The 23,882-nt window shown below is 40.9% G+C and overlaps 1 protein-coding gene across 1 annotated transcript in view; it reads right to left on the minus strand.

Moving 5' to 3' along the window:
- SHROOM3 (shroom family member 3) overlaps positions 1-23,882 on the minus strand; it is a 336,716-nt gene that overhangs the window by 238,442 nt on the left and 74,392 nt on the right. Inside the window, exon 2 of the mRNA XM_019623516.1 lies at positions 2,766-2,920. Within this exon, the coding sequence (XP_019479061.1) occupies positions 2,766-2,920 (155 nt within the window). The remainder of the gene's footprint in view (positions 1-2,765; positions 2,921-23,882) is intronic.

A 23,882-nucleotide genomic window follows, 5' to 3' on the forward strand; every position in this document is an offset into this window, starting at 1 on the left:
GCATTTTTATGACAAATGTAGAAGCAGGTCCAAAGTTAACTTTAAGAGAAAAAGAATCAGGTACAGATGGAGCTGCTGATAAGTAAATTTTCACTATAAAAAAAGATCTCTCTGGGAAACAGACCTCCCAATTTTGTTTCCAGGAAACCACCTCAATCTTTTTTTAAAAAGTATAGAGATCATTTAAGAAAAGAAGTAAAGCTAAAAAATGAAATATCTCAAATCACCCTGTCATGAATAGAGGGAAATGAAACTCTCAGGACATGACATGTGCCAAGGTATAAAGGTAAAGATTCTCAGGAAAGTGGCAGCTCTACTAAATACAAAACCAGATTAACGCAGAGCAAAGAGGCTTCTACCCAGTTCTCTGAAAGGTCGGGGAGGAAAGTCTATCCATATCTACTAAGGCATGTTCATAATCCCCATCTCTAAGTATCTGTGAGAAGTAAAGACAGCCTCCTTTCCTCAAACTCTGAGCGTTCAACTATAAAAATCAACACATAATAGATGAGATGAGACATATTCAAAAGGCATCTTAGAGACAAAATGTTTCCCACACCAGAAGCAGAGAATGCAAGGACTCTTCAGTAACCTTATTGATCATATTAGCATATCTAAGGAAAGAATGTGTCAATCAGAAAAGGGATTTGGTGGAGACAGGCAGAGAAGAAATGAGATTGGAGAGGAATGCTTGGCAGTGTGATTCCCTGCAGCCCAGAGGGGAAAGGGCCCTGACTCACCAGTGTGAGCCTCTGGACCACTTGGCAGACATGTCCCTAATGGGAAGATAGGCCATCTGGCCACCAGAGCGGATGCCAGCACACTCTGGCGCCTCGACCCACTCTCTTCACTTTGAGTCTGAGATCACCATGCAATTATGGTTAGACTTCCTAGTCAGCTTTCCTGTGTAGATAAAGTATACTGATACTTGTCCCACTTAAGAGTTGTGTTTTTTCAAAATGAGTTAATGTATTGACATTTTGGTGTATATCCTTCAATTTCCTGTGAGTTTGGATAATATGAATTAACATTCCTAAATTCCATGAGTTCCTGGGCACTGACTGTCAAGACCAGTTCTGTATCCATTAGGCTGGGGACCAGCCACTTAATGGTGGTAAATTCACCAAGGGAATAAAAAGGGGGGCTTCTTGATAATCACACAGCCAACATATTTGGCAATACAGCAATACTCCTCCATTTTACCACATGCCTCTCTAACCCAATCCAGAATAAATAATAATGATCAAATATTGCACATCTACTATGTACTTACACTTTATTCATTAAATCCTGATAATGCCCTTTTGAGGCAGGAATTATTATTTCCATTTTATAAATGAGGAAATTGAGGTGTAGGGAGGCCCAGGGTCACACAATTTGCAAATCACAAGGCCAGATTTCAACCCTGGGACTGTCTCCTGTTTTGCTGAAAGAAGTAATGCAAATCTCATGTCACCATCAATTAGGAGGCATAACCAAACGCCAGCATGTCTACTTTTCATAGGGGGGGGGGGGACAGGGCAGCCCTCTGCAGGGGTTCATATATCACCAGAGTCCCGGCAAAACACATTGGGAGTGTGGATTCCTCTGTCAGTCCTCATCAGATAAATGCCAGTGTTCTAAAGTTTGGCTTTGGGTTTCAATGCCAAAGTGAGTTCAAAGCCTTCAAAACTCTTCTGGACATGCAGTCAAGTTTGAGGAACGAATGACTGCGAGAGCGAAGTGTCCCATAAGTGGCATGACCAGAAGACCAGCTTATTTTTCACAACTTGAAAATGACATGGCTTGATTAACGACTCCTAAAGTTCCGGCCAATTTGAACATTGTCAAATATTACAACATCTAGTTGCCGTGTAAGGCAGGCAAAACCTGATTAATGAAGAAATATAAAAAAACAACAAAATGTGTAGGCCTAGGGCTCAGTAGGTCAAGGTAATGACACTCAAATGGTGTGGTGAAGTAGAACCAGGGGGCATCTAGACTCTTTGCTGATTCTTGAACTTATCAGCTCTGCCACCTTCCGCAGCCTACCTCTTGCCTATAAAACAGGGATAGTGATTGCTGTCTCTCTGGGTTCTTGTGCAAGTTAAATGAGTGAAACACCTCAATATGTAAAACACCTCAATCAGTGTTGGTTTATAATAGTGATTTTTTAAAAAAAAAGGCAAAAAAATACAAAAACAGAAACAATAAACCCTCCCTTCCCTTTTCTTTAATTCCCTCTAACAGTTGGTTTTCTGGGAGTAGGGAACTTCTTACTTTAAGGCATTAAAAACCAATCACAACCCAAATCTTTTCCAACAAAGGAACCACAGGTATCACAACCAGAAAAACAAACAAAAGAAGGAATTTGCTTGTTTTGATGACTGCCTGGTGTAGGTGAGACGAGTGGAATATCACCTAAAGGTCCAAGCCAACTGTTTTCTCTAGTCCCACAATGAGACAACACTTCATAGAGCTCTGACCACACCTGGGATTAGGGTCACTTTTCATCAAGCTCAGAAATTTAGAAAGTACAGTGAGGCAAAACTCTGCCAAGCCAATACCTGCTGGGAAAGCCAGGTGTTTTAAAAAAGAGCAGCAGTATCTGAAATGTCTTCACCCAACTTCCTCCTCACATGCCAAAAGATGGGCAAGAAAAAAAGAAAAACCAGGGTGGGGGAAAGACCTAATGATCCCCATGGTGAGGTTTAAAGAGCCAGCTACCAGAGGCAGGGCAGGGTGGGGTCGCTGTAGGAGGCACAGTGAGCGCCAGCCCAGCCTACCTGCGCACCACCAGCCGGAGAGTCTTGTAGGATCCTTTCACCAGGGAAACGGCCTCCCTCCTGGAGCTGCTCAGCGCCACCTCGTTAATGTGCACCACCTCATCCCCGGCCTGGAGTTTGGAACTCACCAAGTCTGCTTTGCCCCCTTCTTCAATCTGCTCAGAGAGACAAGAGAGCCATGAGTGAGCTGCTGTGGGCGCTGCCTCTTACCCTGCAGAACCCAACACTCGGGCAGCGACCAGGCCCCACTCAGCTAACCTGAAGGTAAGCTGTGGGTAGGCAGGGCCTGCCTTGTGTTTTCACCTCTGCCACACCCGGCACTCTGCCTGCCCACAGAGGATGCTCAGCAACATTTGCTAAAGGAGTGATGACTCCCACCTCTTTATATCGTCAACTGCCAAAGTCCACTCAAATCAACTGTTTCATTCCTTTAGAAGTTGAGTTCTTCTTACCTCATTTGTTTTGTCTAAATTTATAACTCATTGGACATCCATTGTAACTCTGGTACATCCAAATAATAGAATACTATTCAGCCCGAAAAAGAAATAAACTATCAGGGCATGAAAAGCCATGGAGGAACCTTAAATGCGTATTACTAAGTGAAAGAAACCAATCTGAAAAGGCTATATCCTATATGATTCCAACTCCATGACATTCAGGAAAAAGACGATACTATGGAAAGAGCAGAAAGGTCAGTAGTTGCCAGGGTTGGGGGAGGTGGGTAAGGGAGGGATAAATAGACAGAAAACAGGATGTTTAGTGTAGTGAAATTACTTCGTATGACACTGCAAGGATAGATACATGACACTATACTGTAGAAAGCACAATACCAAGAGTCAACGCTAATGTAAACTATGGACTTTATGTGATAATGATGTGAATGTAGGTTCATCAATCCTAACAAATGTACCACTCTGGTGGGGGGGTGTTGATTATGGGGGAGGCCTACAAGGGAGTGGGGAGCAGGAGTACTGTATATAGGAACTCTATTTTCTGCTTAATTTTGCTGTGGACCTAAAATTGCTGTAAAAATAAAGTCTATTAAAAATTATACTTCATTTGGGCCAGCCGAGTAGTGCATTGGGTAAAAGTTGGCTTGGGACACCAGCCCTGAGCAGCAGAGCCCTGGTTCGGATCCCACATGAGGGCCAGTGACGCTGCGCCCTCTACAGCTAAGATGGTAAACAACAGCTTGACCTAGAGCTGGGTTGCTATGAGTTGCTGGCGATGGCATAGGCTGCAGTGGAGCTGCAATGGGCTGCCATAAGCTATCGTGAGTGGCTGGCAGCTGGTGTGAGCGGCTGGCAGCCAGTGTGAGCTGCCAAGAGCCACCATTAGCAGCTGTCCAGTGGCCGGCGACTGATCTGCCTCATCCGGGAAGAGCGCAATGATCACAATACCAACATGGGCCAGTGAAGTGCATCCTCCACAACTGGACTGAAGAACAAAAGGACAGCAACTTGTCTTTTCCCCTTCCCCGATTCCCCAATAAAATCTTAAAAAAAAAATTATACTTCATTCAAAAAAAATCACATAACACTTGCTTTATTGCACAAATTGTTCCAGGTGCTAAGACTGTAACAGTAGACAACACAGACAGAAACCCTTGCTCTTCTCGTGTTTAGGGCAGAGACAGGGAAGCAAACACTAAGCATAGTAAAGTTAACTGATGTGGGATGCTGGAAGTTGATAATTTAAAACCAATAGAGCAAAATAATACTTGATTCAGTGCCATATGCCAATGGATGCTTATGGGATGGATGTCAGTAATGATGAAAAGGAATAAAAAGGAAAAGACAAAAGCAAGTATATATAACCTGACCCATATTTTCTCTTTTTTCAATAATTACTCTTCAGAATTGCCCACATGTTCAAAAACCTCCAAAAGATCTTAATATATTTAAAATGGACCAAATTCCTATAACAAATTTGTAAGTTTGGCCTTTGCTAGCTTTTATTTTGAATTGTTAAAATAATATATGCTGAAGTCAATAATTAATTTGTTGATGTTTATTAATTTGTTAAGAAATCACTATATAGTCAGTAATTTATTATAAAGGATAAAAGTAACACAGAAAATGTGTAAGGGGAAAGTGAGTTTTACCCCTGCTCCCTCCATGTTACTCTCTAAAGGTAACCACTGTTTACAGTTTCGCTTATGAATATATATATATATATATATATATATATATATTTATTTATTTATTTATTTATTTTTAACAGAAAAGATATCACCCTATATATACCTCCTCAACCATCTTTAGGCACTTAACAGAGGCATTAAAGTGAGGTGGTTAAGAGTTTGAGGCATCAAACAGATAAAGTAAGAAGAGGACGTCACTTATTCTCTCTAAGCTGCAGACTCATCTATAAAATGGGGATAAAAATCGCTCCCACTTCCCAGAGCTGCAGTGAAGAGTAATGAGACAGGTCATATGAATAGGTAAACAATTCCTGACTTAGAGTAAGATTTCAAAAGTGGTAGCTACTGTATTTAGAAACCATGTATGATGAAGATATTTCCATTTATAAAACATTCTACTATGCTTATCATCTTGGTGTGAATGCAACATGGTATATTTAGCCATCCGCTACTGATGGTCATTTCCTCCTGCCTTTCTACCCTTTTCATCCTACTAAACTTCCTTGCCAACCTTCTGTAAATTCAGTTTTTCCCAAATACACTGGACACACTCTAACCTCAAGGCTGCTCAGGTTTTTCTTCTACCTGGGTTGCTCTCCACCACCTGCAACACTCTTGAGCCACCTATAAAAACTGTAATCTATCATGATGGTTAAGAGCTGGTTCTAGAACCAGATTATACTCTGTCACTTACTAGCTCAGTGACTTTGAACAGGTTAACTTTATTGTGCCCCAGTTTCCTCTTCTGTAAGATGATAGATAGTACTTACCACAGAGCATGTTGTGAGGACTGAGTTCATGCAAGTATGTGCTTAAACAGTGCCTGGCACACAGTATGTATTCAATAAAGGTTAGCTCTCATTACTACCCAGCCTTTGAGGCCACGCTCAAATCCTGTCTCTTGTAAGCCTTTCCAGGCCTCTCGTTAATACGTGTCCTACATCCTCATCTGTACAATCTGTCCTTTAGGAAGTAACCCCTCTTTCCTTCATTTTCAGAGAATCACATGAATAAAATAATAAACTATGAGTGAATGACATCTAAGTAGTTTATTATTTTTATACTACTTTAATACTGCTTGTGGTTATCTCCCTGTCTTTCAGGAGAGCTCTCTATGCCTACTCCCTGCCCACGTTCCCACCCCATCCCCAGCTTGGCCTGTAAACTCTTTGAAGATAGGAGCCATGACTCCATCCTTACTTACCCCAGAATGCCTCCCCAGAGCTTTGCACGAGGAACCTCCTCAGAAAATACTGGCTCACTCATTCAACACATATTTAGTGAGTATCTACTATGTTTCAGTAATGGAGCTAAAACCTGGGGGACAATGATGAACCCCACAGATATGGTCCTGCTCAACTGCACTGTGTGGAATTGAATCTCCTCTGTATTACTTGCCAACATTTTGCATAAAATGAGAATGAAATGAGACCTAGGAAATGATCGATTTTTTATATAAAAAAGGGAAGGTAAGAAAGTTCTTTTGCACAGCTTACATTATGTCTTATGTGATTTAATGTGAAAAGAAACATTATGAGGAAGAATGTCATAAAGGATTTCATTGTTTTTTTGTTTTTTTTTTTAAAGATTTTTATTGGTGAATTGGGGGGATGGGAACAGTGCTGGGGAATTGGGGGAAGGGGGACAGACAAGTTGCTGTCGTTTTTTTTGTTCTTCAGTCTAGTTGTGGAGGATGTTGCTTCACTGGCCCAAGTTGGCACCATCATTGCGCTCTTCCCGGGTGAGGCAGATCAGTCGCCGGCTTCTGGACGGCCGCTCACTGCAGCTGCTGGCCGCTCACGCTGGCTGCTGGCTACACACGGTAGCCCATGGCAACCCACTGCCACAGGGACTGCAGCCCACGCCGTCGCCGTCGCCTCACAGCAGCCCAGCTCCAGGTTGAGCCGTTGTTCAGCATCTTAGCTGTAGAGGGCAGTGTCACTAGCCCTCATATGTGGGATCCGAACCAGGGCCCTCTGGCATCCCAAGCGAGTTCTTAACCATCGCGCCACTCGGCCGGCCCATAAAGGATTTCATTGTTGTTCACTGTTCTCATAAACTATTTGTATAACCCTTTATATTTACAGAGTGTCTCATAATCTCTTCATTTTACAAAGAACTTACTTTGAAAATACTTACTTTTAAAAAGATTAATTAGTATAATTATTTATAAAATTGGGGGCTGGCATGTCTTCTTGAAGCGGTGTTTATTTATCAAACATTGAGTACCTACTATATATTTTCATTCTCAAATGTCTCCATACTCTCTCTTAGTGATTCACGCTGTCTTGAGGTTTTAATTATTACCAGCGGTGACTTTTAAATCTTTTTTCTAACACTGATCCTTTGCATAAGCCCCTATCCTATATTTTCAGTTTCTTTTTTCCTCTTCCTCCTGTTTTCCTCCAAACACCACTCCTTCATCATGAAATTTCTCCTTATCAACTCAGACAGAAACTTTCTCTTTCTCCTCTAAATGATTTCTACCAGTCTTGAGACAAGTCACAATCTCTACCTTCATCATGGGTATTTTTTTAAATTAAATTTATTTCTTTAATTTTTTTTCCTTTCAATTACAATTGACATACAATGTGATATTAATTTCAGGTGTGCAACATATAGACATTTATATATCTTACAAAGTGATCACCCTGATAAGTCTAGTATACCTGTTGTGAGTATTTCTGATCATGCCCTATCCCCACTTCTAGATTTTTAAACTCCTTCAGGTTAGAAACTTGGCAACCACACTCATTCTTTCGTTCATTCACAAATATTTTTGAGCATCTACCATGTGTCAGGCACTGTTCTAGGCCTGGGGAATGTCAATGGAGGAAACAAATTATATTCTCTTCTTTCCTGGAGACCACTTTCTAGTATATTTTTCATATATTTCATATTTTTGTATTTATAAAATGTACATTCACTGAGGCAGGTCAGAGTGCCTACATTGATAAAAACAAGGCTGGATTCTTTCTATTCTTCAGGTGCTTAAATGCATCCATCCTCTGAGAGGTCAGACAATTTCTAGGGAATCACAGGAGACCTAGAAGGCTTGCTCTGTGCTAGGATTCATCCAGGGGCTCTACTCTAAATGCGAGAGGTCCCAGTAGGCCTTGAATTGAGCAGGTTGGTCCTAAAGTGTAGACCCTGGTCTAACTCATTTCAGCTAACCAGATTAAAGGCTGCTGTATCAGTTGGTGGGTACTTAGGACCCCACGTTCCCTTCCTCCTCCTTTGCTGCTGCTGACCCTGTCGCAGCCTTTCTATCAGATAGCATCAGTGTCAGTGGATATTTCTTTGTTGGCCACTCAGGTAATAAATCTGGCTGCCAAGAAAACTGAAGCTATTGGCTCAAATAAGGCTGTGAATTACCTTAATCCATGTTGTTGTCTCCATTTATTATCATGAATGATAAATTCAGATATTGAGGTGCTTTTGCTGATGCACTGGTAACAAACATAATCCATTTCAATGTACTGAGGTTAACTAAATACATAAATCTTTACTTGATGTCAATTATTCACACAGTTTATCTAAAATCATTATTATGACTTAAAAAATATATTTACAAAAGATTTAACAATAGTTTTCTTGAACTAGTCATCAAAGTGGATTATACTTCTTCTAACCCCAAGACCTGCTGATACTGTCTGTCAACAAGACTCAGTGAAAAATGCAGCTTATTATTTTAAACCTTTGGACCAATACTTGAGGAGCTAAAGAGGTCACTGCATTGTTTGTCCAATTTCACCTGCATAGATTTACTTATTCCAAGAATGTGATTGTCAACAGGTTAAATGACTTCAGATAATACACCAGGTAGAGCTGGGTGGGAAATCCCTAAGCCAACACACTCAGTGAGGATACACCTAGAAAATTAGCATGCTTCTTCCCTTCTCCAATCCTAGATGTATCCACACCTATAGGATTACTTTGATTTTGCTTTGATGACCATGTGACGGGTTGGTTTTTGAATCATTTATAGTCTTTTACATTGCTGTAAAGTTAGCACCTAGTCTAGCCCCTGCACATAATAGGTGATTGATAAACATTTGTTGAACAAATCTGAGGAAGCTGACTTTAAAGAAAGAAATACAGTGCTGGTCAATACATGTTATGATAGAAATACATTTAAAGTAAGTATAGGCACAAAGGGATAAGTATGTGTTGTGCAGATGTCAGCAGCTGGGTGTGTTGAGTGGAGCAGTAGGAAGTCAGACCCGCCTGCTTCCTTCTCTCTTAATCCACCTAGCCCAATCTAAAGGAGGAAGAGTGTAGCTGCCCTGTGGGGGTTGGTCCTATGTTCTGCTTCTCCAGGATCTGTTCCCTTCACACTCAAATGCCTTGACTCCCTGCCTTCCTCTTCTCCATCTTAGGTCATCAGCTACCATGATCATAATAAGCATGTCATTAGCAGCAACCTAATGACCCTGTTACAATTTTAATTAGATGAGGTCATGCCCCTGCGCATGATCCACCTCCTCACACTCAGAGTAGAAACCAAAGTCCTCTTTATATTGTGAGCATGCCAGACACACTCCTGCCTCAACCCTTGTATCTGCTGTTCCCTCAGGTAAGCAGTTGTCTTTCTCCCTTGCCTTCTCTAGGTCTTTACACAAATCCAGCTTCTGAAGGGGGCCTTTCCTGACCACCCCTCTAAAATTTCAACCTCTCCTAGTACTCCTTATCTTCCTTTCTGTCTTCATTTTTTTCTTTAGTACTCATGGTCTAACTCACTATATTTTTTACTTATGTATCTTGTTTATTTTATTGCCCATCTCCCCACTAGCATGTCAGCCCCAGGAGGGCAGGGATTTGGGTCTGTCTTACTGCACTATCCCCATGCCCGGAAGCGTTTAGGCACGTAGAGGTGCTCCATATTTATGGTGAGTGAACAATCCTCATCAGCGTTGCTACCAGTTGTTGAGTGCCTTCTGTGCTCCAATAACTTGACTGCATGATCTTAAAATATTATCTCCTTTTTATATAAATGTGATCACTAAGGTTCAGAGGAATCCAGGGACCTGCTCAAAGTTGTAACTAAATCAGTAACACCACTAAAATCAGTAACACAGCAAAGCTGGGTCTGGAATTCAAGACTCTGACTTCAGGGCCCAGGTTCTCCATCCTGCTGCTGTAGAGAATCTCCCGAAACTTTGTCCCAGATTAACACTTCTTTACTTGTCTGCCTAATCCTTCAATTGCCCAAGAAACCTAACACCCAATACTTCTGTGTTCTGACCCTTCCTTCTCTTTCAGAGATCTTAAGAACTCTGAAGCTATTATATGAGCTCACAGGTTCAACAGAACTCACAGCTTACACATGAGAAAAAGAGTTGGTCTGCACGACCACCGAGGCTGGGGGATGGCCTTGCCATGTGAAACTGAGCGTGCAATGACTTCCATTTATGTGCAATTCCATTTATGTGGAATTTTGATGAAAACTGAACTCATCCTGCAGACGTCCACTACAGTTGAATTTTACCTGCAATTTAATGTCTAAATTCTTGAGTGATTCCCCACCAACCCCCTTTCCTGCTACTTTCATTCCTGGATGATGACCGGGTAGGAGAATGGGGAGGTATAGGTAATTCAATACCTCACAGACAACGCAACACTGTAATGTGCAATTTGCGTGTTTTGTCAATGATTTTGATGTCGATGATTTCAGGAGAAGTATGTTCTCTATAAGTGCAAAAGCTGTATTAAAACAATAAGCAAACTGCAGAAAGATAAAAGATACGTAGATAAAGGAGTATGTTAAGAATCTTTCAAACAAAGCTTTTGAATGTTGCTTTTTATTCGCTGGGAGTTATCATTTCTCACAACCTGGTGGGCATTCTTGGTTTTAAATTATATAAAGTGGGGATAACAAAATAAAGTAGAATAAATAAAAGCTTCTCCCAGAAGCTATATCTGGTTCTCAGGTCCGAAATGAATAAGCATTTTTTGGAATCTAGGACTAACTGCTGGACTTTAAATAAAACAGAGAAATATTCCCATTTTTGCACAGAGTGACATGAGGATATAGATGTGATGCCCCATTCTCCCCATTTGCTTCTCATCTAACCCCAAACCACTGGGTTTATTTATGCTGTTGAAATTTTCTTTTTTGGGTCAAAAAATGATGTGTATTGTAGAAGAAAGAACACTGGGTTAGGAGTTAGGAATCCTGTGCTCTAATCACACCTCTGGCCCTTTCTATCTGTAGGGCTCCAGATGAGATTTTTATTTATAAAATATGGGTAATATCGTTTGCTGTACATTATGATGAGACAGTGCCTTAGAAATGGAAATGTGTGTTTCTCACACTTAAAATGACTCACAGGGAAAAGTCTATAGTTTTATTTTAAATTAGAATACTTATGCAACAGCTACTATTAAAAATTATATCACCACTTTCTTTTGTTATTTTCTAAATAGGAGATATATTGTTTTAGGTCCAAGATTCATAACCTGGATGGAAAGCCCAAAACAGAGGTAGAAGTGTGGTGTGTAAAAACTGGGCGCTGTGTTTATATTATGCCCCTACGAACAACATAGATATGAATCTCACTCCCAGTATTGGGTGATCTGGGGCAAAATATGCATCCTTTATGAACACCCATTTCTTCAGTTTACATCTGGGAACAAGAAGCCTAACCACACAGAGTTGGAGTGAGGATTATGGAAACCAACCCACAGAAGTTTCCTCACATCTAGCAAGAGCTACATTAAGGTGTGTTTCATTAATTATGGGGTTTTGAGGTTTTATTGAATAAGTTTAGTACTTTTCAGACTGTTTCCATTGCAAGAATATATGTGTTAGTTATTGCAGAAATCAAGGGGAAGAAATTTGCTGGGAAAAGTAAAGAGGTCATTTCCTTAAAGTCAAAGAACAGGAGTCAACTTGATTTATAAGTGAAATAGGAGACAGTTTCTTCTATGGAGGGAAGTTTTTATTTCAGAGAGCAGTCCCAGGGCAAGAAGTTACCCAGTGACACGCTACAGTCCAAACGAGCTGCAGCCCCAGAAAACGGAGACATGCCCCAGTTCTTGATTTACTGCTCACTGGGCAGAAGGAGTTGATCTCAAAGGTAGGATAAAAGCAAAGTTTCACCGAAGCCATCTCAGTCCCTCAGCTTTCTTCACTGCCTGCGGGAAAGTTCACAGACCCCATCTCCCCCAAGGTGGTCGATTCCAAAAAAACCCAAGGTTGTGGGTCATTAAAAAGTGGAGTGTTCAGTATTCATTTCCATTTGTTTATATATATCCTGCCTCGTTTTACAAAAGATTTGAGGCAACTCCTTGTAAATACAAAAGAATAAAGGAAAAAGTTGAGGGAACCTGAGCAAAAAGGAAAAAAGTAATAAAATAAAAGCCAAGGATAAGATGAACTGCAAGAGATATTACATTCCATACGTGGGGATTCTCATTATCTGGGTATTCATTATCCAGGCCTCCACAGTTACAAGATTTCATAGGGAGGCAAAGTCTTCATAATTCAAAAATATTCCCTAGTGAAGAAACCAGCTTTAGATAAGGCCTCACTTAAACAGCCCTTGCAGTTTGGCACTAGCATGAAAGTCTTTGTCAGTTGCTTGGGTGTGGGATTGCAAATAACCAATACAACAAACAAAACAATGCAAATCAATTGCATAGTTAACTTGTCTATCTTTCCAAAGAGGCAGGATATAAAATAAAATGCAAATCAATTATATAGTTGAATGTCTTCCAAAAGAGGCAGAATATAAAAGATAAAACATTAAGCTATCTTAAAATTCTGTGAGAAAATTAAGACCAAAAATGTCAACATAATTAATTCTTCATTCTGAGGATTAACACATGGTTGCAATTGTCGCTTACATTTTTTACAAAATAAGGTTGAATAAATGTATTTTCATAGTCGTTTGTTTTGTGTTTCAACTACATATAATCTAAAATCATATTTTGGTCCCTATTTTAAAGTGGATTCCGTTAGGCAGACTTTTTCTAGTATAATTGTTTGCAGATCATGAGAGCTACCTGGAATGCAGTATAGCACAGTTTTGGTTCTCAGCTTCTTGATGGCAAAAGCAAAAAGAAAACATGCATAGTTAGAAAAGTCATAGGAGCATAATACATAAAAACAGGAAATCATTATGGAACATGGAGATGACAGTATTGAAATCTATTATTGGAGAAGATTTAAGACCCTTGGTGGCTAGTAAGACGTCTAAGAAGGTAGAGACCAGTCTTTCTAAATTGCTTTGTGTTTGGCTTAGCAGTGTCACCTGATAAATACCTAATGAACATGGCGGTGGTCCTTAATGTGGTTCAACCAGTATTCCTGGCTCTCCAACTTGGCTGCAGAGGAAAGGCTCCTCTTTCTCTGAGTTCTAGGCTGGGACCCTTACAGTTGAGTGGAGCCATGAAACTATTTCTGGTCAGTGTGTTTCGAACAGAAAAAATCTGTGTCCTCTCCAGGCAGAGGCGGTCCAGAATTTACTTTCCGTTCATCATGGTGACTACCAATGTTTGAGATGGTGACTGCTCTGTCAGCTAGGGTCCCTGAGTTGCCACCCTGAAGACACACCATGAGCATGTAGAATGGGCAAGAAATAAACCTGTAGTTTGTGTCACTGAGATTGTGGGCAGGCGGAGGGGGACTTATTACTGTGGCACAACCTAGTCTTTTCTGACTGATACAAATACTGTCTTGCCAGTGATAGAAAATATAAAATAAAACAAATGAGTTGTGTAGAGACAAGTTGCATATGTTGCTCAGATCCGTAAAGATCCCAATAGTTTCCTATTGCTGCTGTAACAAATTTTTGCAAGCTTAGTGACTTAAAGCAACAGAAATTATTATCTTGCAGTTTTGGAGGTCAGAAGTCCAAAATGGGTCTCGCTGCACTAACACCAAAGTGTTATCAAAACTGTGTTCTTTCTGGAGGTTGTAGGGGAGAATGCATTTTCTTGCCTTTTTTAGCTTCTAGAACTTCCCACATCCCTTGACTCATGACCCCCTTCCATTTTCAAAGCCAGCAATAGCCAGTCAAGACTTTCTCACGCTGCATCACCCTGACACGGACTCTCCTGTCTCCCTTTTTCATTTCTAGGGACCCTGTAATTACAATACATTGGGTCCACCCAGATAATCTAGAAGAATCTTCCCAATCTCAAGGTCAGCTGATTAGTAACCTCAATTTCCTTTTGTCATGTAATATATTCACAAGTTCAGGGGATCAGGATACAGACATCTTTGGGGAGGGGGCATTATTCTACCTACCATAACCACTTACTAGCTGTGTGTGACCTTAAGCAAGTTATTCCTTTCCTCTAAGCCTCAACGTATTTTCCTGAAAAACAGGCAAAGTGATATTAGCAGCACCTACCCCTGGGGATTATTAAAAGAATGAAAGTAAAATATGATAATGAATGGAAAGCTTAGCACAATACCTGACACATATTGAGGAACCAAACCATATTAGTCTTTATCATCATCATCATCATCATCATCATGCTTCATAGAGGGAAGTAGGTAAAGAGATTATACACCCTTAATCCTCCACCCCTCATTGCATGCAGCAGAATGAACATCATCATAGAGGCCTCTTTCCTCTCCCCCCATCCTACCTTTGCCCCACCTCTATTTCGGGATACTGAAAGAGGAGAAACTCCAGCAAACACAACTGACAGATAAGAGACCACTGCTCTCCAAGTTGAGTCATTTGAGCTTTTGGTATTTGAACATTCTAAGCCAGCCACTGTGCTCTAATGTCTTAGAAAGAGGTGTGTGACGTAGTTGTAACCCTGAAGCAGTTTCTCAGAGTGCCCATTGCATGGAGGAGCCCTGGGAACCACTAGGCTGTGACACTCCAGTTCCTGGGGTATGTGTCCATGAGTCTCTGTGTGTGCCCACGTGTGTGAATCCTGGCCTTCTCAGAAAGTGAGCTGGTATTGTTTCCCTCTCAGTGAATTCCCTGAGCCCCTGCAGTCATGTGCTGAACCCCAGTGAATGCCACTGAACTTCAAAGAGGGGAGGGACTGGTGCAGTTCAGAGAACAAAAGGCCAAGGCTAGCTGGACCACAGGCTAGGTCTCAATTCCTTCTCAGCTCCATTTGGATCAAAGACCTCGGCAAGCACTTTCTTTAAACTTAAAGGCATTTATTTATATTTTACCCTATTCCTCAAATAATTGTAGGCATCTTAGTATGGCTTTTCCATGCTCCTAAGAAAGGCTCTTTCAATTGCCCCATTTGTTTATGTTCAAGTCATAATGTTTTCATTCATTAGGCTGATTCTGCTATATTTACTCATGGAAAAATTGTATATTCTGTATCATATACATATATGTATAGAACATTGACTAAAATGTACATATATGGGGAATTAATACAAACCATTTTACAAATAAGTGAAACAGAACTTCTTTTCATTAACCACATCAATAGAGCACTTGCCTCTTTGGAAACTAAATAAAATCTACAAATTACATATGTACTTCATAAGTATACAGAATAAGTCCACCTCTAATACCAATCAAATAGGAATAGGCATCATAGGACAACAGTTGAATGCATACACCTGCAAACACATAACAAAACAAACACAGTTTATCTTGCTTTACGTAACAATTCCAACCCTTCCTTCATCAAATTTATATCAAAGTTTCTGACATACTCAAATGATCAGGCTTTAGTTTCATCTTCTCTTTTTTTCCCTACCCATGGTCTGGGAGAAATTCTAATAATCAAAAACTAAAATCAGTGTAGCAGGAAGAAAATTGACAAATCTCTAGATGTTTTGAATGTTTGATCATCCATTCCTAAGAAAAATGCCTCAGCGCTCAGATTTCTAGCATTTAGCATAGACATGCTAACCCTGTTGTTCTAAGATGAGTTTCATGAGTGCCTAATGGTTCAATCTTAGGCCAGACATTCTTCTGCTTCCTAAGGATAAATCTGATTTAGCCAAAGAATCATCATGAAATTCATTGTAACCTCATGAACTACAGTTGATCCTTGAACAACACAGGTTTGAACTGTGCAGGTCCACCTATATGCTAATTTTTTTCAATAAACACCTGTACTGTTTGTTTGTTTTTAAATTTTATTGGGGAACAGCCATGGTCATTGGTTACACATTGCTTTCATGCTACAATGGCATAGTAGACTCTTTTAAGGAGGGTGCAGCTCACAGTGGCCCATGTAGGGATCAAACCAGCGACCTTGTTGTTATCAGCACCATGTTCTAACCAACTGAGCTAACCCATCACCCCAACCTGTACTGTTTTTGATCTGTAGTTGGGAGCCCACGGATTCAGAGGGCCAACTCTATGCATTGATCTGCGCCATTTTATGTAAGGGACTTGAGCATTCGCAGATTTTGGTATCCGCAGGGGTGTGGTGTGGTCCTGGAACCAATCCTCCACAGATACCGAGAGACAACTTCAGTTTTTGGGTAGTCAAAATTTATACATGGCATTTTGACTGCATGGGGGCCAGCGCCCCTAAGCCCCACATTGGTCAAGGGTCAACTGCATTTGTTTCCTAAAGTTTTCCAAAGTTTCCCCTAGATTTTTAGATTTATGATATTGAGAAAGCTGTGGCCTGCAACAGCAGAGCTGTAATGTAATAGCCACAAGAGTGGCTATTCTTATTGCTATTATCTCAGAGGGACTGCCTTCTTTGTCTGTGCAAAAGAATTCTCAGTAGCGGCTGAGCTAGTAGGAAACCGGGTAAGAAAACTCACACAGGCTCCCCCCCTGTATAAGATAACAATAGTATTCTGTTAGTCACCATTGTGAACTACCAACATTTCAAGCTGCTTGACATTCCAGAGGCCAGAAAGCTACCTGAGCAGTAACCAGCAAAAGGCGCCCTTCACTCAGGAGTTCTGAACAAATAATTTGTTTACTTTCCTTCTGTCCGGAGCCTTATGGCCGTTTAGCTTTGGAATGAAGCTGCCTGGATTCAAATCCTGCCCCCAAGCTTAGAAGCTATGTGAACTTCAACAAGTTATTTGACCTCTCTGTGCCTGTTTCCCTTTCTGTGAGATCAGGATAATAATACCCTTCATCGGATTATTGTGAGGATTAAGGTAATGCCTGTAAATTGTTTAGAAAAACTCCGTGTAGTAAACACTCAGTACATGTTAGTTACTCTCAGTACCTTCTATTTTCTTCCATACTTTAGGAATACTAATACCTCCTTTATATGCCTCACAGGTTATTTTAAAGGTTAAAATTAGAAAAACTTTATAAAGCACGTTGAAAAGCATAACATGGTACTCTAAAAGTTAACTATGAGAATGACTCTACACTGATCTGAAGTCAGCTTGATAATTTCAACTCTCCCTAGAAGAAGGCTTCTGATTAGAAGCCAGACGCTGGAACTGCTGGAAGCTGGAAATAAAACAGTAGAAGCAACATCAGCATAAAGGCAAAGGAAAATAAAAATAGAGAAAGAAAAAAAATAACATCTCTGATGTGCCTACTATCTTGTAAGAGCTTGACACACATATCATTTAATTCTCACCAACACTTATGAGGTAGGTATGTTGTCGACAACAAAACTAAAACTCAGAAGATTAAGTGGCCCAAGGTCAAAAAGTTATAAACAGCAGAGCCAAAATCCAATCTCCCCTCTGACTCTCCCCTCTGTATCTCTTTGACCTTTTCTCCTGTCATTCTCCCTTGGGGTTACTCTACTTTAGCCACCCTGGGTTCCCAAAGACTCCCTGAACTGTCCAAGTGCACGCCTACTGCATGGATTTTGCACTTGATGGGTTTTTTGTTTGGAACGCCTTCCTCCAGGTAGCCACGCGCGGGTCACTCCCTCTCCTCCTGCTGGTCTTCTGCATTAGTCATAAGTTTAGCAAAGGTTGTTCAAAACCAAAAAAATATTGGCTGGGCAAGTTTGGAGGGAGGTTGGAAAAGAGAAAAGAAAAAGGATATTTAAACTTTGAGGTTCTCCTAAGGCCAGGGTTTAGTTGCTTTATTATTTGTTTTAATCCACACAACCTGTGGGATGAGGATGATTATATATCCATTTTACAGATGAGATAACCAAGGAATGGAGGGATTAAGTTATAATCTCTAATAAATCTCTAGTAAATAGTAGAGCTAAGCGTCCAATCAAAAATCTAACCTCAAAACCTATCCTTGGCCCACTACATCACAGACTCCCAGCTTCCTTTCATTGAGTGCAAGCTGGGAATGGATGTCTACTACAAAATTCAAATATTTGCAAAAGTAAAGAAATCAATACAGATTATTTTTTATAAATTCTTCACCTTGGCTCTACCCTAAAATGAAATGTCTGTGTGCTCAACTGAGGTTTAATGAGATTCCAGAGATTCCTGGCAATCTTTCAACTAATCATCTGGGATCATTTTTGCAGGATGAAAATTCCATCAAGTGGCCCACTGCACACAGATGCTTGTCAGCCAATTTACTCCTTCCAGTTGCTACTACGGAGACACAAACAGAAGGTTCTGCCAGTGCAGGAAATGAAAGGAAAGCAATTTGTTAATGGCTTTACTCAACAGTGACATTTCCCAAAATTCCATGCTAGGTCGCCCAAATACTTGTATTTAGAAACCCAGGCTCTACAGACCTTCTTTTAAGATGAAGTTGTAACCCTGGGCCTGAGAGAGCTTGTGGTGTCTGGCTCTCCCTGTTTTTATGCTGCTGAAACCCACCCCCACATCCATTATCTTTCAATTATCAGCTCTGCATTTCTTCCCCCACTCTGGTTTATTCTTCTCCTCTGACCTCTGACTTACGTATTTGCTTTTCCCTGTCTGGAATTCTTGCCCAGACTAACTTCAATCACTCAAAAACTCTGGGCTGTAAGGAGGGAGATGGAGGTGAGGGAGCAGGACAGCCAAGTGACTCATATGAAATTGTTTGCAGCCTGCCTTCTGCCCTACCTCTCCCCAGTTATTTTATGGTGATAAGTTATTCATTAAATGACCATGAACCATCAGTGGGAGCCTGGTTTCTATTGTAGGTTGGTTTTCTTTAAGTATTAAATCAGCTCAATAAAACTGCTAATTTAAAGTGTCTTATCAAATCTGGTTTCTACTTTCCACAGTTGAAGTTTGGGAATGAAATAAATCGTAGTCAGGATATTATGACACAGTCCCCTAAATCTTATCAATTGCCACCAGTATAACTATAACTTCCAGTTGGAAATGTTTCCCAGGTGCTGATTAGTCTAAAGTTAGTCTATTTAATCTGAATAACAATCCTGAGAGGTCAATAAGTATTACACCCATTTTACAAAGAAGGAATGTGAGGTAACTTGCCCCAAAGTCTAATATTAAATATGGGACAGGTATTGGAATTCAGAATCAGTTTAACTCAAAACTCCATTAGGCAACACACCTCTCGATAGCTGGCAACATCCAATGGAAATGTTCGTTTTACTGGTTTATAAGTAAACCAATATATTGAGCACCTGCTGTGTACTGGGCTCAGAAGATACAAGAACATTTGGTTTTTACTCCCTTGTAATCTAGTTGGAAATGAAAGGCCTATAAAAAAAGAAAAATAACTAGCCAATACAAGGTAGCAATATCCAAGTGTCAAACATAATTAGAAACAGCAAATGCTGTCTGTGTTCAGAACAGAGAGTAGCCACTGTGGCCAGGCAGGACTGGGAGGGTTTTTGAAGGGAAGGGGTATTGACCTGGACCTGGAAAGCTCTTAGGCCATTTGCTATGAGGGCTCTGGAATTACATAAATGTTGAGCTAGAGAGTAAATCTTTACCATGGTTCCTAAGGGGGAAACTGAAACGAGGACAATCGAGCACGTATCATATTAAGGGCCAATTTATCCTTTTAGAAAAAATGCTGATGGGTCATGAGCTCTGTGTGCGTGGCACAGACTTTAAAACAACGGTCTTCATGTCTAGGTGTAATTCATTGTTTATCTGAAAGTGTCCAGTGTGTAGCTCAATATACAGTATTTTTATTTGCTAAACCTGGAGGCCCTACTTCCACCACCACATCCCATTCAGGACTGCTTTCCTTGAATGTTTTCTACTGACTTTGAAAAAAAGAACCTATAGAAAGGGGAAGGAGATAGCTCAACTTTGCAGGCCAGGGGCTTGATTTGGTCATTGCAGCCAGAGGTAAGTTCAGGAGGAAAAGTTCACATGAATCAAACTCATTAGAGATTGACACATATGTCCAACCAATCAGACTTGTGGTGTTCCAAACCACCATGCTTTTGCCCAGTGCCTGGAATGCCCTGCCGCCCATCCCTCATCATTTGCTTGGTAAACTCATTTATTCATTTACTTACTTAGCTGATTCATTCATTGAGTCAGCCAATATTTGTTGAGCACAGGAGTGTGCCAGGTACTGTATTAGGAGCTGAACACCTATACTTCATTGCTGTTCAAGAAACAATAATCATGATAATAACTAATAGTTTTTAGGGCTTGTCATGAGCTAGTCACTGTATTAAATGCTTTATGTCACTGAATTTTCATATAACACTATGATGTAGCTACTTTTATTATTCACATTTGACCAACAAGGACATTGAGGCATAACAAGGTTAAAAAAAAAACCAAACTAACAGGGTGGTATGGTGTCAGACCATTGCTGGACATGGTGACCACTTCTTTAGCACAGGGAATATAGTCAATAATATGGTAATAACTATGTATAATGCCAAGTGGGTACTGTTGAATAACTATGATGTAAACCTGAAACTAATGTAATATTGTATGTTAGCTATATTTTAATAAGACTCTATTAAAAAAAACACCTAACGGGGCCGGCCGAGTGGTTCAGTTGGTTAAGAGCTCGCTCAAGAGTTTGAGCTCTGAGCAACAGCAGTTTGATGCCCGGCCCGAGCTGAGCAGCCTCTGAGCTGCCAACAGGTGGCAGGATGGCTCAGCTAAAAAAAAAAACAAAAAAACACCTAACAAACAAACAAAATAAAACCACATTAGTTTCTGGTCATACAGCTAATAGATGTTGGAGGCAGGATTCGACTCTTAACAGTTTTCCAGAACCTATATAGTGTCTTAACACTATATTAAACCACCTTCTCTTTAAAACCCTCTCCTCTAATTGCTCCCCGTCCCCCCACCCAAGTTAGTCATTTGTCCCTCTGGGCTCATGTACCACTGTGAACTTAGTAAATAAATGTCATTAATAAATTTGTTTTACTGTCTCATAGTTTCTTGCTTACATGTCTGTCTCCTCAATCAGACTGTCTTCCTCCCGGACAGGAACTACACCTTATTTATTTTTGTATCCTCAGTACCTAGCACAGTAGGTGGCATAAAATAAATGTTCCATACATATTGCTGGATTAATTTCTTGCCAGTTGAGGGAAGCTAGAATGGTGCATGTGTCAGTCAGAGTCCAGGAAAACAGAAGTTTCTCTGAGTATTCAGAACAGAGGGAATGTAACAAAGGAATTGGTTGTGTAGATAGTGGATGAACCCCCAAGCTACAGCAGAAAGCCACTCCCACTCCAGGGGGTGGAGGGCTGCCTGGCGGACCGACAGCAGGCAGAATCTAGTGTTTTGGAGAAGACAAAACCACTGTAATAGATGCTGCCCGAGGTCAAGAGACAGGAGAAATACCCTGGCTCTGTCTCTCACCTACCCTCCAACCATCTATCTCCCATTGGTCAAACCCTGCCAGATGCCAGTAGACTAGGAAACTGAGAAGTGTAGCCTGCAGGGGTTAGCCTCCTTGGGGCAAAGCCAGGATTCACTTTAAGGGCACAAAGACCCAGGATAACAGGCAGAGCACCCATCCAGAGATTGAGCTTCTCTTGTGACCATCATGAGCTACTGCAGGCTAGCGATGCTGATCACGCTTGCAATGTTAGGTAACAGTGACGAGTGCTTGTCCTTTGATGTCCCATCATTGTCTAGGCTCCATGAGGATACCACTCTTCTGCTAACTTACTATGTCTTCAGATAAATCTAAAATCAGTTGGATTGGGCTACATCTTCCTTTATGTTTCAATCGACAATGACAACAATAAACACTTATTGAGCATCTGCTTTGCATCAGACATTGTGCTAGGTCCTTGGGAGATAGAGCTCAAAAAGTGAGGGGCCCTGTATACCAAGGAATTCTTGGTCAAGGGGAAACTGACTACTAAACAGGAAATTTATCTGCCATGTTGTAAGTGACCATGGTAAACCCATATGTTTGAACTTGGGAGATCCAATGAGGGTCACACCCACCCCCAATAGCTTGGAAATGCAGGCAATAAGATTGTTTTATGAGTTTAATCTGTAAGATCAATGCACAATGGGTGAGAGTGGAGACAAGCAAAGACATATAAAGAAGATAGAATAACTTTGAAGGCTCCACCCAGCTCTGAGGTCCTGGGACACTGTGCTCTACACACACCCCAGAAGCTACCTTATGCTGCACCTGCTGCATACCACCCCCCAGACCAGGTCTTTCCATGCATAACCTCATTTATTGGAACCCTGGGTCTCGGAATTTCACTCCATGGACACTTGAACCTTATAAATAATAATTTTACAGTCAGAGAATGATTCAAGATTTTCTTTGTCCTGCCCAGGGTCATAGAGCTAGGCATTGAAAACCCAGCCTCCAGATTCCCATCTTTGTTCTAAGACACTAACTACCCCAGATGCAGGAACGTGTTTTGTCGTTGCAAAAATAAAACTTGGCTGATGCATGACTCCCTTAATTTTCCCTTAGTTGACAGCTTCCCATATTATGCGTAAACTTCTTTTAAAAAAATTAAGTGTGTGTAATATCCGGTTATTATTTTTCACATCCAAACAGCTGATTGGGTCAAGAAGAGCGGGTGGTGGTTTTATATGTTTATCACTTTGTTTTTTACATACAAAGCCTTTGCAGGGTGTGTTGCTTTTAAACATTCTGCACTGGTCGTGAGCCCATTCTCAGCTTTTCTGCAAGAGTGTTCTTAAAGATGATGCCCAGAGGCTCTTCACCTCTGTCTTCTGCCCACAGCCATCTATCTCCTGAGCTACTGGAGCAAACAGCCCCTTGGAAACAAATGGGAAAGCCCGGAAACAGGCTTTTTACAGTGATGAGATAAATGGTTTCTGACTCCAGTGACATCGGCTACTGGGTTTTTCTGGGAAATCACCAAACCTCCCTTAGGTTTTTTAAATGTCCATTTCAATTTAACTATGTTTCTGCTTTTTATAGATTCTCTTGCCACCTCTTTGACCCTAATATATATGTCCCTATAGTGAGCACAATATACTGAATAAATTATTGCAATGTGTCCATAAGTAAAACGAAATGAAACCATGGCTCATCAAGAGGAGAAATAAATCCTAGCCCTGATTCTTCCTGCTTATTGGAAATGAACTGTAGCAGGCTCTCAATTTGAGGAAATTATTGTATTCCCAGTGGAATAGGAGATTGAAGTGTTTATAGTTTCCAGCTACTTATTGTAAAAGAAGGAAGCCTTCAAGAGTACACTGGCAGAGAGAGCCCGGTTTGGTTCCAATGGCCATCACTGGCCTTCCTGGAATGGAATGGTTTCTTTGATAGCCTTGCTCTTGGCTTTCAGGATTTTCTTTGTGCAACAGAGTAGGAGGTGATTCTCTTTTAGACATTTTCCCAGTGCTGGCTAAATTGGATGGCTGGCTGAGGACTGTATGGACATGGCACACTGTTATTTAGTAATCGCTTACTAAGTGCTGTCCTGAGCACTTGGAGGGGACCTGCATTTAATCCTTAAACCGACCCCAGGAGGAAAACACACTTATGATTGACAGATGCAGAAGCTCAGATTATGGTGACCTTCCCAATCATTTTCTCATCATAGCACGTCCTCGAGGGCTGAGAGGACAAGTCTCTCAACACACGTACACCAGTCACAGTGCACTGGAGGACAAGCTCGAGTTTGGGCGGGGCTAAGTATCTTGCCAGGGTTCAGAGAGCGACTGAGCTGATCTTTTAACCCAAGGCTGTGACTTACAAAAACTGTGCTCTTTTGTAACTACCAATTTG

The sequence above is a fragment of the Hipposideros armiger genome, unplaced genomic scaffold (assembly GCF_001890085.2).
Source record: "Hipposideros armiger isolate ML-2016 unplaced genomic scaffold, ASM189008v1 scaffold_552, whole genome shotgun sequence".
Taxonomy (NCBI): domain Eukaryota; kingdom Metazoa; phylum Chordata; class Mammalia; order Chiroptera; family Hipposideridae; genus Hipposideros; species Hipposideros armiger.